This window comes from Meriones unguiculatus, chromosome 19 (genome assembly GCF_030254825.1).
Source record: "Meriones unguiculatus strain TT.TT164.6M chromosome 19, Bangor_MerUng_6.1, whole genome shotgun sequence".
In the NCBI taxonomy this organism is placed as follows: Eukaryota; Metazoa; Chordata; class Mammalia; order Rodentia; family Muridae; genus Meriones; species Meriones unguiculatus.
The window spans coordinates 51,572,764-51,592,564 of NC_083366.1; the positions used below are offsets into that span (position 1 = coordinate 51,572,764).

The 19,801-nt window shown below is 41.2% G+C and overlaps 1 protein-coding gene across 1 annotated transcript in view; it reads right to left on the reverse strand.

Annotated features, from left to right (window-relative positions):
• Positions 1-19,801, reverse strand: part of Lyrm4 (LYR motif containing 4) — a 118,769-nt gene that overhangs the window by 72,569 nt on the left and 26,399 nt on the right. The window contains exon 2 of the mRNA XM_021652399.2: positions 18,449-18,569. Coding sequence (XP_021508074.1) covers positions 18,449-18,569 — 121 coding nt within the window. The remainder of the gene's footprint in view (positions 1-18,448; positions 18,570-19,801) is intronic.

Here is a 19,801-nt window from a genome sequence, read left to right on the forward strand (position 1 = left end):
CAGCTGAATTTGTATAGTGAAACAGCTAGCTTTCAAAAAAAAAAACTGTATGTACACACTGACTGACACCCACTGTGTATAAAAAGGCACACTGTCCCATCCATCTTGGAAGAGCATTGTCTTTCATCAGTAGTAGGGAAGGGCCATGTGATTCTCACATCCGGAGCTGCAGGCTGAATCATCCCATGGTATTTTCCAGTCACATTTTCTCTTTTAAGCACTGTAACTCTGTGTGCTCTGCCCAAAGTTGGGCTGTGAGTCTCAGCATATGCTTGGATACCCTGCTGGGTGGAGTCTTTCAGAGGCCCTCTGCGGTAGGTTCCTGTCCTGTTCCCTGTCTTCTCCCACTTCTGATGTCTATCTTGTTTGTCCTTCTGAATGAGTGTTAAGCATCTTCCCTAGGGGCCTCCTTCTTGTTTAGCTTCTTTAGGACTATAGATTTTAGTATGTTTATCCCATATTACATGTCTAATATCCACTTATAAGTGAGTATATACCCTGTGTGTCTTTCTGCTTCTGGGTTACCTCACTCAGGGTGATCTTTTCTAGTTCTATCCATTTGCCTGCAAATTTCATGATTTTTAATTGCTGCATAGTATGCCCTTGTATAAATGTACCACAATTATTGTATGCATTCCTCAGTTGAGGGACATATAGGTTGTTCCCAGATTCTGGCTATTATGCATAAAGCTGCTATGAACATAGTTGGGCAAATGTCCTTGCCTTGCCAGGCCACAGAGGAAGAGGATTCAGCCAGTCCTGATGAGACCTGATAGGCTAGGGTCAGAGAGTAGGAGAGGAGGGCCTCCCCTATCAATGGTCTAGGAGAGGGGCATAGGCAGAGAAGAGGAAAGGAGGGTGGGACTAGGAGGAGATGAGGGAGGATGGTACAGCTGGGATACAAAGTGAGTAAATTGTAATAAATAATAAATCAATAACAAAGAAAAGTAAGTATAACCACCTAAATTAAATGAATATTCTGTGGAAACAGATGGTACAATGACCCTGGTATACAATAATTCAACTTGGTCCAATTATACTTTATTGAATTAAAAAAAAAGCATTGCAATGTTAGCAAGGGGCTTTTATTGCAGAGTAGAGTTTATAGATGACAAGAAGGTCAGGCCCAAGGTTTATGCCATACCCTGAGTCTTATCTTAGCCTTCCTTAGATGTTTCAAAGTCGATTTTCTAAGTCAACTCCATATGTTTATGTAATAAAGGTATATATTATTCCATACATCATGCCAACTTATACACAGTAGGATGACTACAATAGAAACTATAGGCATTAATAAATCCTTAAGAGAACATGACAAAATTGGAACCCTTATTCACTGCTCATGGCAACACACATGCTATTGCCACTCTAGAGAATGTGGCAGTTTTTCACAAAGTAAAGTCCTGTCCATTCCACTCCTAAGTATTTGCTGAAGAGAAGTGAGAGCATACAGTTAGGAATTTCTTCTCATAAACTTGTACAAAGATGTTTAAGAGAAAAAAAGAAGGAAACAGCAAGTTGTTCACTGATAACTGCGGAGTGAATAAATTTACAGTGTAGTATGGTCCAGCAACTAGGTGAATGAAGTACTGAACTTTGCTACAATATGGATTGACCCTGAAAATATATTATGTGAAAGGAGCTATTCCCAAGCCCAAACTCCAGGTAATGTCCTGCTTGTCTTTTCTCCTTCCCCTCTCCTCTCCCTTCTTTCTGTTCCTTCCTCTTGCTCCTCCTTTTTGTCAACCTGATACAGGCTGGAGTTATCAGTAAAAAGGAACCTCACCAGAGAAAAAGTCTGCATCAGACTGTCTGTAGGAAAATATGTAGGACATTTTCTTAATTGATGATTGTTATGCAAGGGCCCAGATCACCAAGGGTGGCGCCATCCCTGCATAGGTAGTCCTGAGATATGGAAGACAGCAGGCTAAGCAGGCCACGGGGTGCAAGCCAGTAAACAGCATTCCTGCAAGGTCTCTGTTTCTGCTTCTGCCTCCAGGTTCCTTCCTGACTTCCTTAGATGATGGACTGTGATGTGGAATTATAACCTGAAATAAATCCTTTTCTCCACAAGCTGCTATTGGTCATGGTCTTTATCACAGCATGAGAAGGCAATCTGAGAAGGCAATATCCAGAATACATAACTCTCAGGGAGAACATGCAAAATGATGGCAAGAGAGGGCTATTGGAGAATGGACTGGGTAGAAATGGGAGTCATCACTAGGGATTTGGTGTTTCTTCTGGAGGTGGCAAGAATGTTCTAATTGATAAAGGCACAGTACTGTGACTACACTAAAAACACTGAATTTTATTCTTTAAGTGTGTTAATGCTTTGTTTCAATAAAACAATTACTAAGGTGTTTTGGGAAGCTGTGAAACACACGTTTCTGTAACATTCACAGTACTGGTCTTCCAACTTGTGATTGCTGTCAACTTGACTACAACTAGAATTAGGTAAAACTCAAAAAATGGAGGGCACACGCGTGAGGGACTTCTGCTTGATTTGAGGTGGGAAGGCCTACTTCTCATCTGGATCTTTGAGGAAGAAAGGCACACATTTAATCCGGATCTTTAATCTAAAATTTAATCTGGAAGAAGGAAGTGTTATTCTTTGCTGCTTGCTCCATTCCTTCACTGGCATTACAGCCTACTTCCGCAGGATTCTAGCGTATACTAAAGACCAGCTGAGACACCCAACCTTGTGCACTGAACAACTACTGGATTCTTAGACCTTCAACCCAAAGGCAGCTATTGTTAGGCTAGCTGGACCACAACTGGTAAGTCATTCTAGTAAATCCCTTTTCCATATATATTCATTCTGTAAGTTCTGTTACTCTAGAGAACCCTGACTAATATACATCTCCAAACTAAAATGGTCACAGAGATTGGTATGAACATAACTAGATCTCACGTGGTCAAGTTGAGAAAAATCAAGACTAAGTAATTTCTAAGCAATTTCCTTAAAATTTTTGCTGGACTAGTTAAATTGCTCTAATTGGGCCCTAGACATACTGATTTAAATGTAGACTATTTGGTCCAATGTGACAGTATCTGTCACAGCACTGGCTCCCACACAACCACTACCTTGCTCTGGTTTTACAGGTTTCTTTGTTGCTCCCAAGGTGATCAGACATTTAATGTTAAGAACAAAACATGCCACTGATAGTTGTAGGTAGTTCTGAAACAGACCAGTAGGTGGAACACACTCCTAACAACAATCTTGAATGAATTGACAAGCATTCTTTCCTGATACAGGGCTAGCACTGATTTTCTTTTTTTCCTACACTCTATCTGAATGAAGAGAAAACATGCATCTCTCTTCATTTCATCCTTTACTTAGAATCTGGCTTGGATAAAAGTGATGAAGATACTGAACACTGAATATTCTGCTACCAGGGTTTACACCACAGTTCATTCACAGAGGTGAGTGAGGAGGAAAAAACTATATTTTCTATGCAGAAAAGAACACTGTCCCAAAGAACTTAAACTCTACTTGGGATGAATGCTCCATTTTGAAGATGTGACTCTATTATTCTCTTGACATTAAATTTACTCTATGTGGCTGTTAATACTGTCTTGTAGGCTGGCAAGATTGTTCAGCATATAAAGGTGACCACCACCAAGCTGGGCATCTTAAAATACATGCCAAGACCTACATGGTAGAAGGAGAGAAGTGACTTTCTCAAATTGTCCTCTGATGTTCCCATGTGTGCTGTGGTACATATGAACAAAATAAATAAATAAATAAAAACCGAATTTAAAAAACCCACTACCTTGTAATATCACCCCAAGTTCAAAAGAGTGCCATAAGAAATGTGTACTCTATCCTACTGAGCAGACACCCAGGGAGTTTTTAGTTACAATGTGTTTATTAAACTCTAAAATGTAAACAATTACTCTAGAAGTGTAACAGGATAAATTTGACCTTGGAATCAGGTTTTGTTTGCAGATCTGGAAATCAGGGATTATATCACAGGAAAGCAACTTCCTCATTTCCTAGTTCTCTGGAAAGTAGGCATCTGACAAGGTGAATGCAGGCAGGCAGGGTTCCTGGTAGGCTTAGTGCTGGATACTGGTTTCCCAACTGTGGCTGCAGCGCCAAACTTCCTGGAGTACCTCAGAAATGCTAATGCTGCAGTCCCAATTCAGAGATTCAAATGCAACTGCTCCAGAGTGACTGGGTTATTAAGATTTGCCACAGTATCACAGATGACTCTAATGTCAAGGCTGAGATCTGTCTGTGTAAGATGAAGAGTCCTGTCCTTGAAGTTCTCATTTAAGACCAGATAGCCTTGGTCTTCTCACCAAGACAGCATAAAATAGAAAGTTAAGCTAAATGTCAAGGGTCCTGCAGCATATTAGAGTAAGACACTTTGAGGTTAGGATTAATTTTTTTTCTCTTTTCTTGTAGAAACGTACTAGGGTTGTCTGGAGATTATGTTATGTTTTGTTTTCTTTTCCCAATGTCACAAAGTGTTGCAGAATAAAATATTCTACTTATATGAGATCTAAAGTATCTGAGGAGAGGAGGCACTTAATATAGAATGTGCTAGTCTTCAGTTAGCTTTTTGTTTCTGTCATGGAAAAACCAGGAGTAAGTAGACAGTAAAATATGCCTAGTCCCACATGCCTAGCAGGTCCTGGGAATGCAAGTGCATGGGAGACAATCAAGTTCTTTCCTGTTTGGAAAGACATGTTTAGGTTCTCCAGGACTTGGAACATGTTTGAGACTTCAACTGCTGACAACAGGAATTTGAGCTGACTCAGCACTGCGCAACAAGTGCTCAGTCTGGTGTGCTCCACCCGACTACACGGAAGCACAGCACTTTTTCAGTTCAATTTTGTAATCTCTAAAACTACAGAGTCTGAACCACTGTAAGCATAACAGGACAAAAACAGCATAGAAACAAAGGTTTAGTTTGGGGATCCAGAGGTTTTAGAGGGTTCTCCTACTATCAAGAAGAGGTAGCCTCTGCCTTGTCCTCTAGAAAGCAGGACTCGAATTTACTTTCAATGGGTCGTGTAACTGGTCAGATGCCATCCTCTACGTAGCATTTTGCTTAGTTCTGGATTTCACCTGCTTTACTTCTTTAGTTGGTTGGTTGCTCCAGAGAGAATCATGTTTCTGATACCACTGGTAGTGACCTTTGGAGCACTCCAAGGGCTGAAGTGGGTGAATCTCATTTCTCTGTGTCCTCCGAAGGAACAAGGGCATACAGAAGGAACAGTAAAAAGTCCTGGGGCTTTGGGTGCTCCCCTCAGAGCATGCCTCTTAGTGTTAAGGACTTATTTACCCAAGGTTATTTAAGTATACTGGACCTTATGCTTTTATACAGTTTTATTAAAATACAATTAAAAGTTCCGATGTATACATAAGCGCTTGAGAGTTTGTCCAACACGTACAGTTCCAACACAGCACAACACAGTACAGCACAACAACAAAACCCTTAAAGCAACTGAAGGATTCTACCTTGAGGCACTCTGTGTGGAATGGTGACAGAAGCTCAGCCTAAACCTTGGTCTTGATCTTTGCTGGTACACTGCCTAATGTTCGTCCTCTCTGAGATAATTCCCAAGCCTGTCTGCTTGCCTGAAAAAGGTGAGAACGACAGGAGGGGGCACCACAGGTAAAAGCTCAATGCCTGTAGGACCTGCATACCGGGCAGAGATAAGCCCCCTATCGCTGTTGTCAGTGAACAGCCACAACCAGAATTCAACTTTAAGGGCTCTCATTTGGCTTCTGCTTCTATTTTCTTGGTAAATTTGATATTTAAAAAAACAAATCTGTGTGAAGACAGCACCTAGCAAGAGCATCACTTTGTGTATCTTCCTGCATTTCCATGTATAAACATCCAGGCAAAACACTCATACACATAAAATAAATATTTTTTTAAAGTTTCAAGAAGACACACTGGATAGGTTTTATTTTGGTTTGGTTTGGTTTTTGTTTTTTTGAGACAGGGTTTCTCTGTAACAGAGCCCTGGCTGTCGGGGACTGGATTTGTAGACCAGGCTGGCCTCAAACTCACAGAGATCTGCCTGCTTCTGCCTTCTGAGTGCTAAGATTAAAGGTGTGTACCACCACACCTGGCTGGGGGTTGTTTTTTTATCTACCCGAGACACAATGCTCGGGTGTGGGATGCCCGGCTATCAGAGCTGCTAAGTTATGATTAGGGGATCAAAACCTATACATTATGGGTGTCAGAGTGAGAATATGTGAGGGAGCAGTCTCTACTTTAGTGGCACATTTTAAACTTTCATACAATAAAGTGCACTAGTCTAAGAGTACAGCTTGGTAGTTTTTCCTAAATATCATGTAACTACTTCCCAGAAAACGAATTCACAAAATAGTGTCCTCCCCTAGCTAAATTACAGTGTGCTGGTTTGTGTTTATACTATCTGTACTCCATGGAGCTCCAGAGCCATGAACTGAGAGGGAAATTCAGTAAGTAGTACTTGGCTCCTGGACTTGCTTTAGATATTCTACTTATCACAGGCAGGGCGATTGCACCATTCCCAATCTCCTAAAGTACAAACGGAAAGAATGTAAGCTTTGTATGGTACCCCAAGAAGCTGCCTAAGGGAGATGTGGTTATTGGGAGGGCCATGCTTTATGACCTAGCAAACTGTCTTTTTCATTTTGCTTTTTATAGAAGAATTACTTTGTTCAAGAGTAGTTTTCCAAAGTAGCATTGGCTACTTCGAGTGCATCTACAAACTGCAAATACAGCTCACGGTTATTTAAAAATAAACAAGCAAACCCCACTGAGTTCGGCTCTGTTGACAGACCTTGCTTAAAGTCTATTTTTGCAGGTTATAGTTTTCCCGGGCTAGCAGTCTGTGGGTACCAACAGAGCTGTTGTGGTTGGTCTACGTCTGTGGAAGCAATTCTTCAATGCACTCAAAGTGGCCGCTCAACTTCGGTTGTTAGATGCACATGATTTATGAAAAAAAAAAAAAATGCAGTTTTTTTTCTCCAAGGACTTAGTTATTTTTTTTATAGGCTAGGTCTAACTGGAAAAAAAAAAGGAAAATACTTAAATACATATTTATTTTCATAGTAATATAACTTGAGAAAATGAAGATCATCACGGTATATCAGAGAAGTTTTAGAGATATTTTATGATTTGTAATTAACTGACCCTTGAGATGACAGCCTTACTCAGCTTGTGACCTAGAGCCTGATGTTTCAAAAACATACCCAGTGTAAAACTTCATTAACTTAACCCAACAGAGCTAGGGAGTACAGAACAGTGGTAGACCAGTTTCATCGGGTGTATGAGGTTCTTGGTTCTACGCCCAGCATTGTAAAAGCGAAGCTGATGATTTGTTCCTTTGTCTTCAGTAAAACAAAAACAAAAACAGAAACTTGAAATATGAACATTTTTAAAAGAGATGAAATACAATTACCAAGGAAGGAGAGCTACTAAGTGTTTCCACTGAGGTATATCTTGCTCAAACATGTTTCTTCTCTTACACCACTCCTATTATATCGCAGGGAAAGTAAAGCAAGCAAGCAAACAAAGAAAACAAAGAAACAAACCCCAAACCAGCCAAACAAACAAACAAAAAATAGAACAACAAACAAAATAAAACCTTGAAAAGTGATTGAGAATGAGGTGTATAAATACCTTTCTAACAGTCCCCAGGAAACTATGCTTCATAGGTACACAGGTAAAACATCTGCCACCCAACAGAAATTCCACCTGGGCTCGGCTAGGCTCAGGAAGTAAGTATCTCTTGCACCAGAACAGAGGTTATCATTTCCCTGCCACTATGGAGGATGCCAGAGAGAACCACAAACCAATAACAAACAAGAGGAAAGGCCTTCTTTGCCCTCCCTAAAAGATGCAACACCGTCTCTTTATCCTCATGCTTCATAACATGGCTGGCTTCATCTTTGATTTCACTTTGTGAAAGGACAAGCCAAACAGAGAGGCATGAATGGTGCCCCAGTGAATGCCACTTCAGCCATCACTTGTCAGGAAAAGCACAGTTGGAGCTGCAACCTCAGATCTGTTGAGGGAATACCAGCAAATGCTTCTTAAATAAAATGGCTGAACTTTAACATGTTCCGAATGTGGTTTTCCTATTTTATTTTGAAGGTAGTTTTTAAAGAAAGGACATGGAAGCAGGACACGGTGGCACATGCCTGTACTCCTAGCACTCTGGGAAGCAGAGGCAAGTGGATCACTGTGAGTTCAAGGCCAGCCTGGTCTACAAAGTTAGTCCAGGACAGCCAAGGCCACACAGAGAAACCCTGTCCTGGGGGCGAGGGTGGGGTGGAGGACAAGGAAGCCTGTCCTATAGAAATCAAACTGTGAGCTTCAGAGGGTAATTGCTACCTTCCAAAGTGATTCTAAATGAACATACACCTAGGAAAAGGAAACAATAACATACCAACTCTCATCTTCACAGAACCTGTTGGCTTTCTGTTAAGACACAGCCACCCAAAGTGTGAGTCTTCCTGAGAGCTGTCTTAAAAGTGAGAATGGTATGAATGTGTCAGTACCTTTCTCCTAAAAAGTCACCTTTCCTCTCTTAGATGTCAGGGTAACTATGTCTGTCTCATAAGGCTATCATTATAAGAAACAAGATAATGTACTCCAAGAGTTCTGGGTGGTCTCCTTGCATAGAGGAAGCATCTCAGACACACCACAACCACGACCACCACCACCTTCTTTTTCTTTCAACATGAGCATGCTGCTTTATGGACACAGCACAGTGGTAAACAGGCAATTTGTCTCAGATTCTGAAGTACTGTCTCCACTGAGATTCTTGTCTGTGAGTCTGCTGTACTCACCACTGACTACTATCTTTTCAAAGACCATGGAACAGCAGGAACCATGGCTCTGGTGACTATGTGCGTGACAAGTGGATGGACACCATTATGAAAAACTCCCCTGTGAAATTCCCGCTCAAGTTGTCTTGACACACACCATCACATTCATCCAAATAGAGCTCTCTCAGAATGGAACATGCTAAAGAACTACTGGAAGAAAGCAGGTTACTCTAGGCAGGAAAGGGAACCTTGTTTTATGCATGTCCATTTTGGAGGACTCTAGCACACAGGCAGCCTGCAAGCAGATGAGAAGAATGTCCTTTACAGGAGTGCTGACTGGAAAGACTGTTGCCTCAGACTTCAGGCTAACTGGAAACTCCTACAAAAAGCAGGGAGGAGGAATTAGTCTAAACTCTCACTGAAGAGATCTTTTTATGGCTTCAGAGCAGCTATATATTGAACAAACAGGAAAAAAAAAAAAAAGGAATGTTCTATATAGGCCAAGCTATAAAACTAAACAGCCCCTCTCACTGCTGTTTTCTTAAATGCCAACAGGGGACTGAAGAATACTTCATTCATACCAAAAAGCTCAATCTACCCAAAAGATTCAGGGTTCACTTTGGGTGCAATTCTGCTCAACCTATATAAATTCATGTTGCATTTGTGAGGCTTTTTATTGAAGTCCAAGACAGAGTATGGCCATCTCCTCTGCTGCTGACTGCTTTATTATCACTTCTTAAGCGAAGATCGATCTTTGGAGCTAATCTCAGTTGATCTATCTAGGCATAGCAGAAAGTCTTGCCAGGATAGGATTAAAAAATAGATTAATATTTATTTTATGTGTATGGATGTTTTCCCTGCATTTATGTCTGTACCAGGTGCATGCCTGGCACCCACATGGGTTAGAAGAGGGCTCTCTTAGCTTCCCTGAAACTGAATTTACAGATGTTTTGAACCTCCATGGAGATGCTGCAAATGGAACCTGGGCCTTTTGTAAGAGCACTCAATGCTCTTAAGGCAAAGCTATTTCTTGATCCCTCAGGATAGGATTTTAAGCTGTTTCTGTTCTATTAAATGAGGGAATTAAAAAAGATCTAGATATGAGAAGAACCCCAATAAAAAAGAGCTTCAACAAGGTTCTTATGTACCTCATAATCCATTTCAAGTCAAGAGTATTTCCAAAGAGCTTATCAATTATGTGGCATAGTGATGGTGTTCAATAAGCATGGAAGGAAAAGACAGTATTATATGGAATTGGAAAATTACATACTGCTTTCGACTGAAATGACAGATGTGTTAAATATATTTGAGAAGCCAGCTATGGTACAGGGAAGGGGAAAACCAAGATGAAACCTGTACTGCCATCCAGGAGGGCCTTGGGAAAACATTTTAATCTTTCCCTTTCCTGTAAGTTATATTGTTCTTTAACTAAAGTTTGACTTGCTGGCAAGAAACAAGTCTGGTCATATTTGCTCCAGTCTTACTAAGATTCTTCTCAGGAATAAAATAAGGTTAACAGCAGAGGTACTAGCAACGCGAGAGAAATAATTCAGTTTCCTCGTAGCAGAAGCATTTTGCCAAGACAAGATTTTGAAATTTATGATGAATAAACACTGGTGTACAACTTGGCTCATCTACCGCCTAAACTCAGCAGAATTAATCATAATTTGTGAATTATGATCAGCAAGATCTCAGCACAGATACGTTTACTTGAAAATGTATCAGTGGTTTCTGCAGAGAAAGAGGGGACAGATGTTTATGAGAATCATGGGAGCTGAGCACTGGAAGTAGCTTTAGAAATTGGAGTATAATTGTTCCATCTTTTCCCAACAAGCAAACTGAAGGCTCATTGATATAATTCACTAGCTCATGCTTCAAATGACTTCAGCTTCCTCTCTCAAATACACGTACATAAAGCATTTAATTTTACTCTTTCCAATTAAAATTAAACGGCTATTTATAATTTACTTTGGGGGTGTCTTTTTAATTGTGAAAAACACCTAACATAAACTTTATCAGTTTAACCATTTTCACACATATAGTTTAACAGTGTTAAGTATATTTAGATTTTTGTTAGTAAGATTTCTAAAATAAGCTGGGCACAGTGCTGCATGCCTGTAATCCCAACGCTTGGAGAGGCAGAGGCAGGCAGATCGCTGCGTTGGGGGCCAGCATGGTCTACAAAGCAAGTCCAGGACAGCCAAAGCTACACAGAGAAATCCTGTCGCATCGGACCCCCACCAAAATAAAATCTCTAAAATATTGTCCTTTCTGAAATGAAAACTGTGTACCTTTTCACATCTTCGCTTTCAGCTTGTGGCAACCATTGTTCTATTTCTACTTCTGTGACTCTGATTAGTACCACATGTATGTAATCATGCACAGCTATGCTTTCATGTCATGTTCATTTCACTAAACACCATACCCTCAAGGTGTACTACGTTTAGCAGGGATAACTTCCATTCTACTTTAAGTACAGGCCACAGATCTATCCATTTGTCAAGATATTTGTGTTGCTTTTACCTTCTGACTTTTGTAGACAGTATGAAATTCTTTCAGTATGTTACAAATATCCTTAATGTAAAAATCAACCTTCCTTCTTCCTGAACAGAACACCAACAGCGCAGCCTGCCTAAGAGCAACAATCAATAAATGGGACCTCATGAAACTAAAAAGCTTCAATAAAGCAAAGGACACTATCGTAAAAACAAAATGACAGCCTACAGACTGGGTAAGGATCTTCACCAACCCTATATCTGACAGAGGGCTAATATCCAGTATATATAAAGCACTAAAGAAGTTAAACAGCAACAAATCAAGTAATCCAATTAAAAATGGGGTACAGAGCTAAACAGAGAATTCTCAATAGAGGAATATCGAATGGCAGAGAAACACTTAAAGAAATGTTCAGCGTCCTTAGTCATCAAGGAAATGCAAAATCACAACGACCCTGAGATTTCACCTTACACCCATCAGAATGGCTAAGAGCAAAAACTCAAGTAACAACACATGCTGGAGAGGACGTGGAGAAAGGGGAACACTCCTCCATTGCTGGTGGGAATGTAAACTTGTACAACCACTTAGGAAATCAATCTGGTGCTTTCTCAGACAATTAGGAATAGTGCTACTCAAGATCCAGCTATACCACTTCCTATGCATATATCTAAAAGATGCTCAAGTATACAAGGACATTTGCTCAACCATGTTTGCAGGAGCTTTATTTGTAATAGCCAGAAGCTGGAAACAGCCCAGATGCCCCTCAGTTGAGGAATGGATACAGAAATTGTGATACAACTACACAATATTATTGAAATATTACTCAGCAATAAAAAACAAGGAAATCATGAAATTTGCAGGTAAATGTTGGGAACTGGAAAATATCATCCTGAGTGAGGGATCCCAGAAGCAGAAAGACTCATAGGGTATATACTCACTCATAAGTGGATATTAGAGATATACTATAGGATAAACATACTAAAATCTGTACACGTAAGGAAGCTAATCAAGAAGGAGGACTCTGGCTAAGGTGCTCAATCCCCATTCAGAAAGGCCAAAAGGATGGACACTGGAGGAGGAAGAAAACAGGGACCTGGAAAGGAGCCTACAACAGAGGGTCTCTGAAAGGCTCTGCCCTGCACGGTATTGAGGCAGATGCTGAGACTTATGGGCAACCTTTGGGCAGAGTGCAGGGAATCTTATGAAAGAAGTAGGAGATAGTAAGACTTGGAGAGGACAGGAGCTCCACAAGGAGAGCAACAGATCCAAAAAATTTGGGCACAGGGCTCTTTTCTGAGACTGATATTCCAGCCAAGGACCACTCATGGAGATGGCTTGGAACCCCTGCACAGAGCTAGCCCATGGCAGTTCAGTGTCCAGGTGGGTTCCATAGTAATGGGGACAGGGACTGTCTCTGACAGGAAATGATTGGCCTGTTCTTTGATCACCTCCGCCTGAGGGGGGGGGCAGCCTTACCATGCCACAAAGGAAGACAATGCAGCCACCTGATGAGACCTAATAGACTAGGATCAGAGGGAAGGGGAGGAGGACCTCCCTTATCAGTGGACTGGGGGAGGGTACAGGTAAGGAAGAGGGAGAAAGGGTGGGGTTGGGAGGGGAGGAGGGAGGGAGCTACAGGGGGATACAAAGTGAATAAACCATAATTAATAATAATAAAAAAATCAACCTTCCTTTAGTCCACCAAAACCATAGCTAAGTATGTTTTTGATCCAAATATTCAATGGTACTTCAGCTAAATGTATTCCCCCTTCAGAACCTAAAATAATCCTCCATTTTCAAAGGTATTTTGTAGGGATAGGATTTATGAGATAGATTTCATCACTCCCTGGGGTGCTGGTACAGACACTGTAGTGTCAGACAAAAATAGAGGTCATCAGTAGTACATTCAGTACTCCTAGAATATTTACCTTGAATGGTCATTTAGAAACTGCAACAGAACAGCAAAGAAAGTAAGAGGAAGTACAGTTTGAAATTTATCTACTATTACTACTCAAAAATACTTATAAATTGAGCACCTTAATTTTCTTTAGCAGCCTATAGAAATATTTAAGTGCACACCAAGAAACACCAAAAAAACTTCACTTGGTCATGTATATACATAGACTCACCAAAATCCACCCCCCTGTATCTTTAATGTAGCACAGTCTGTCTGCTCTTCACAGCTTCCATCACAGGTTCGTAACTCTAACCCTTTCACTGTCTGAGCTGCATAGTTAAAGAAAGCAAGTTTAAGAAGAAACATTGGATAAGAAAGTAATGATGGTTAGAAAGCTGATGCCAAGATTGTTATCGTGCTGGAACCCTGATGTCATCTGGACCCAAACGTAATCACTTTACCTTCTTATTGTGCAGCTGTGTACAACAGCACTAATATATTTCTTGGGTGATAAGAAAATCTGTTTTATCTGGTTGCTGTCTTTCTATCAGTGTACATTTTAGAAACCTCTTGTCTTTGATAGGGTTATCAAAAACAATTTTAGTAAAAAAAAAACCAAAAAAACAAAAACAAAAAAACCCCCACCAATTTTAGTGCTAAATTTAGCAGTGTGTTGAAGCTAGTGGCCAGAAACATCTCAATACAGAACAGTTTTCCTTTCCTCCAGATCATAGACTCACCTAGTTCACCGCACTATGTAAAAGGTCTGTGAAGTACACTCTTTCCAACACTGCACCCTAACCAACTTTTGCTATATGAGAACCAGTGAGTCACTTCACTCTGGTGACCCCTGTTGGCATGACACAGGCAGAAAGGATCTCAAGCTTCCTTCCATGGATGACTTGGCTTTCACTACTTTTCACGTAGAGGTGTTAGTGTACTTAGGACTTAGGTGCACATTCCTGAACTCATGAGATAAATTATTTATTTTTTTCGATGAATCACTTTCACAAGCTTTCAAGCAGAGGTATTATCAGTTAGGACATGGCTGGAAATTTCTGAAATCATGATCATATGCATGTGTCCAAATGAGTCTTATCAATATAGAGGATGATTAACTGAGAGCAATTACAGAAGGAAATCTGGAATGCCTTCAGCAGCAAGAGACCCAAGACAGATTGTGGCTGACTTTCTTGCTCCTTGCCTGAGGTGGAAACACTGTGGGCAATTCATAGTGGGCAATTCCTCGCTGCCAGACTGCGTGTGAGCCTCTCACCCAGGCCCACTTACAGTTTACCTTCACTGTCTGGCTCTATCTGATCCATACCCTAAATCTCACCCAACCTTTCTAATACCACCTGAAGAACAAATAGAAAAGGCAGGTTTAGTGAGAACTACTCCAGAACTTGCTTATGGGAGAGAAGCCAATATATAGAATGATGGTTGAGCAGAAGGTGGAAGAATACATTTGTTGGCTCTGAGATGCAATACAGTGAATATAGCTAAGAGACTTGAGACTAGCACAGCAGACTGCAATTTCAGAGAGAAAGCTAGACCAAGAATGTCATTTGGGGCTATAATTATAGACAAGAACCAGGAAGCTAACTTGCTCACTTTGAAAAAAACAGACAGACAGACAGACAAACAAACAAACAAAAACAGCCTGCTTCTTCTTGGAATGAGAATAATTCTTACAGCCCTGCAAATGTTAAGAAGTACTGGTGCCACCTGGAATCCCTCGGGTTGCCACTTGAAGAGTTAATACCCTGCATAGGAAGAATGTGGAGGAAGAGAGAATGACCTGAGGAGAGGCTGAGCTAGGTAAGTCATGTTGTTACCGTTTTGGGAACAAAAAGGCAGGATGACTTTTATCAACCAGTTTCTACTGACTCAAGAGCTAATAATGTCCTTGAACTTCTGAGTTTGCTACAGAATGAGGAGATCTGAGCGCATGTCTAGCCTTTTGGCCTTGGAAAAAGCATTCAGCTTTCCTGAACCTTGGGTTTTATTTGGAGAGTTCTTTAAAAATTGCAAAATCATACTGGACTTTTGGTGGCCTCATAGCCTCAGGGATAATTGAAATGCCCTGATAAGGGTGACTAGCAGGCCAGGTAGCAGGTTACATCAAATGAGATGGGGGGGATTCAGCTGGTCTTCCGTTCATTGTCTTTAGAATCAGTGTTCCTGGTAGCTGAGCTGGTGTCCATGGCTTCTGGTTCAAAGCACTGGGAGAAATTATGGCTGAACTGGTATACAACCTGTGGGTGGCTGGGGTCCACCCATACCCGTAGAAGAGGGGGCTTGATAGGAAAGAGGTCACAGTTCGTGTGGGTGATAGGTCAAGCTTGTCTTGAAATCTCCCCCATTCTTTCACAATTCAAGGTTTCTAAAAGAAAGTTCTAGGTGTCTTGTGGTCTGAGTTGAAAACACCACAATTTTGGTAGCACAGATCCTTTGCCTGAGGTGATCGTGGGACAAACTGAACATTTGCATTTAGTTAACAAACATTGGGAGTTAGTTCTATGTGAGACTGTTTTTTACATGGTCGATAGGAATGGCAAATTCTTTCCATATGCTAGTATCATTTCTGAAGCTTTTCATATATTACCTAGTTTGATGCTTATCACAACTCTAGTATTGTCACTTGTATTTTTCCACTAGGCACTGAGGAGTTAAGTATCTTGCTTAAGTTGTATACCTGGGAGGTCAAGTCTGGACTTAATGCAGATAGGTTCTTATGGAATCAGAGCCTATGACACAGGTCAGATCCTGTCCTCAAGGGGGTTGGGATCAAACAGAAAAGACTGAGTACTAGTATTTTAGGTATTGATAAGTGCTCTGAGGAATAAGAAGCAGGTAGCCACAAAGGAAAAACACACCTTGGCAGTGTAGCTGGATTCCTCTGGGAAGAAGGGGCGTGAAGGTTGGCTTTGTTTCAGGGCCAGCAATGGGAACAGTGTGGTGAGTAAGGGGAATGAGAACAGTGAGGGCCTCTGAGGATCTGATGAGAATTTCAGGTTTATTGTCAAGATGCTTCTTTGATGCCTCTGGGGGATGGGGGGGGGAGTTCAACAGGACAGTGACTCAATCTGATCTTTCTCTGAAAAAAGATCACGCTAGTGTGTGAAGAGAACCCAGAGGATACAATGAGGCAACTGAGATGGAAATAATAGTGGCCAGTGCAGAAGATGACTAGTGACAATCTAGTCTCTTCTTTCCTTTAGGCCTTTGTTCTAAGACCAGCTTATGTCCGCCTGTAGCAAGCTGGCTCAGCAAGTGCTCTACTATGATAAATGTGGCACTTGGATCTAGAGGATTTGACAGAAAAGGAGAGTAAATAGAAATTAGCTGGTTACTGAGAAATAACTGACTTCTAGGTTTTCTAGTTCAGTGGGAGTGCTGCCTTAGGTCTCTCTGCCTTGGGAACATGTGTCTCTACTCGTTTACTACAGAAACCCTGGTCTTGGAAGGAGGCAGTGTGCATCTCTCTTGAGGAAAGGGCAGTCAATGGGCTGTCTTGGGGTGGGCACCACCACCTTGCAGTCCATTCCTGATGTCCTGGCCTGTTTTCAGTGTATGCTCACTGGACATATTGGCTGAAGGCCACAGTCTGCATGGTCTTTTTAGTTTTTGGTTTGTTTTCTCTTTGCAATTTTGAGGACAAATTTTAAGGGCCTTGTGCACCTTAGGCCAAATGTTCAACCACTAAGCCATGCCCCAACTCTGGCTTATCATTTGAGAGTAGCTTCAGCATCTCAAACCGAGAGGTTAACACAGACAGTCAAACATGACATGAGAGACGATGGCAGAGATTCCTTACAGGCTTCCTTTCCAATAGTTTGTATTCTGATCATATTTGCCAATCTCAACACAGAGAAAGTACCAAAGAACCAAATCCTCGTGTATCTATGTAATACACAGACTCAAGCTGCTTATTTTCCTAAGTTCTACTGCTAGAGGATCCCATGAAATGACCCACCCACCGGAGCCTGGAAAGTGCCACCAGCCTTGAGCTTTCCAAGTGACTCACGCATGTGCAGCTCTCAAGCATATGCAAATGTGAAGATTGGCCTTTTCCTGGTCACCTTATTACCTTTTTGGCCTTAGCTGATGATCATTTCCTAGACACACCTCAATGTGAATGTGGCTGATATCTCTCACTGGGTAACTGCAGAGCTCAGAGAATCCTTTGTGTGATGCTACTCTGGAAGAGAGTGCTCCACTATGTAGGCAATAGAAACTGACTTAATCTTACCAAAAAAATGCAAATTTCTGTTTTTAACATCATATTCTTTGTTTTACTTCTATTTTGGGACAATTGTGAAAAGAGTCAGGGAAAGACTGAATCTGATGAAATGTAGGCCAAGCAGGCATCTCCTAAGGGGGCGGGAGGTGGGGGTGAGGTTCGGGGAATAGGGGCAGCAAACAAGCCCGTCCTAGAACACAATAGAACTTTGGAAATGTTCACACTCCACAGTTCACAAACAAATTTGCTATAAGGGTGAAAACAGATAAAAACAGAAATGGAGCTGTGCCAATTTGAGGAAAAGTGAAATGGGAAGTTTGGGGCAGAAAGCCAATCAATAGAAGACTACATTAGTCTCTGGAACTTCAATTGATTCAGAAGATGGACATGTCATACAACACACTAGCCAGGAGACCATGTTGCATGTATGCTAGGCTCGCCTTGCAAAGATCCAGAAAAACATGTCTGACTCAGGGTGACCGCTGGAATCGATGCAGAATGAAACCAGAAACACCTCTCAGGTCTAGTGTAGGTCAGAATGTAAGCAGATGTGCCCTGTACTCTATGCCCACAAAACACCTCTCAGATGGTAACATAACGCATGCAAACCCATTCTCTTCATCTTAGATTCTGATGACAACTACGACAAAGGAGGATGTACTTATGCTCTGATATATGCCACATAGCCAGGTACAGTACATCCTAAAAACACTTGGTTTAAAAGCAGGGTTTTTTTCCCCCAGAGTTTCTCACACTGAAAGCCTCAACTTCAGTAACATCCCAGAGCCTGGTTTCCTAAAAGAACCATGCCCTAGAAGTTCTGGAAAGCTGGTATTTTCCTGTAGGATATCCTTGAATCTGGCAGGAGGACAGTTCATCTTTGTATGTCTGCATTAGGAAAGAGGACGGTGCCTCACCATCCTGTGGTGCAAATCATAAACACCAAAGCAGTGAAGTGCAATCAAGGAGGAAATGTCAAAAGCTGAAGACGATTAATGAAAAGCAGTCTGTCACTAAGCCATCTTACCTGTCTGCGGATTATTTCAAGGTCTCTTTTGGCTTTATTCACCAGGTTTTGAATTTCTACAGGGTCTTTTACATTCTGATTTTCTCGGAAGGCATCTCTTATTCTCCTGACAGCATACATTCTAATGAATTCAGAGAAAAAGAGAAAAGATGTCAGCAGGTAAAAGATTCTGCTTTTAAATAAATTAAAAAAAAATTTTTTCCCCTTAGAATTAACAGTTGAATATTCTCCTACAGGTAACCCAGTTTGATCTTTACTTGTCTATTCAAGGATGGCTAAGCAAGCAGATTTAGGAAAATAAGTCTATCCCAAACAGGGCACAGATAAAGGGCAAACTGCTGCTGGAATGCTCCTTAGATCACTGGCTCTTTAGAGTTATGCATGCTGGTTTCCCTCCATTAGCATGGATGACTGAACCTTCACTGTGCAGAGACAAACCACGAATTCCAAGGACAAGTGATGCTTTTCATATGCATCTGCAAGGACAGTGATCACCCTTCTAATTCCTGCCCATTAGATGACAGCTGGGTAAGCAGGCCCGACAAGTGGGGTGTACTTTTTATGACACAGTGTCTGTTCTTTATCACACCAACTTCTCCTCCAAAGCACTTTCCTATTTATGTTAATGGAAATAGAAAAGGTACAAAATGTTTTAATTCTACTTTTTTAGAGACAGGGTCTTGTCATGTAGGCCAGGCTGGTCTGTAGCTTACAACTCTCCTGCCTTGGCCTCAGGAATATTGGTATTATAAGCATGTATCATAATTCCTTGCTTAATTCTAATATATAGTTTCTCTTTTTCTTTCTTCCTTCTTTTTTTGGTTTCTTTTTTTCAAGATAGGGTTTCTCTGTGCAGCCCTGGCTGTCCTGTCCTTTCTCTGTAAACCAGCTGGCCTTGAACTCAGAGGTCTGTTTTCTGCTGCCTCCTGAGTGTGCTGGGATTAAAGGCGTGTACCATCACCACCTGGCTTAATTCTAATATTTAATTCATTCACAAACTGGTTTCATAACAAGAACTGATCTCCAGGTCTCATGTTTTTCTTATGTCTGGGCTCTAAACCAGGCCAGGCATGTGCCTGAGTACTGAGCTCTGCCTGCACCCTCAACCACTGCTTTAATTCTTCATTTAGGATTCAGCACAAGCTTTTGCAGGAATGCCACAGCTTAGAGTAGCTATCAATAGCCTGATTTTTATTTTTATTTTTTTTTAAGAACAGGTAACTGGTTCAGAATACCTGAAAGAAAAGGAGCACTGCACAGAATGGAAATAAATGTGAAGTTTTTCCAAAGCTTAAGAAAATCAGAGAGCTGCTTAAGGTGCTTTACAATTTTTACCAACTGAACTCAAGGTCG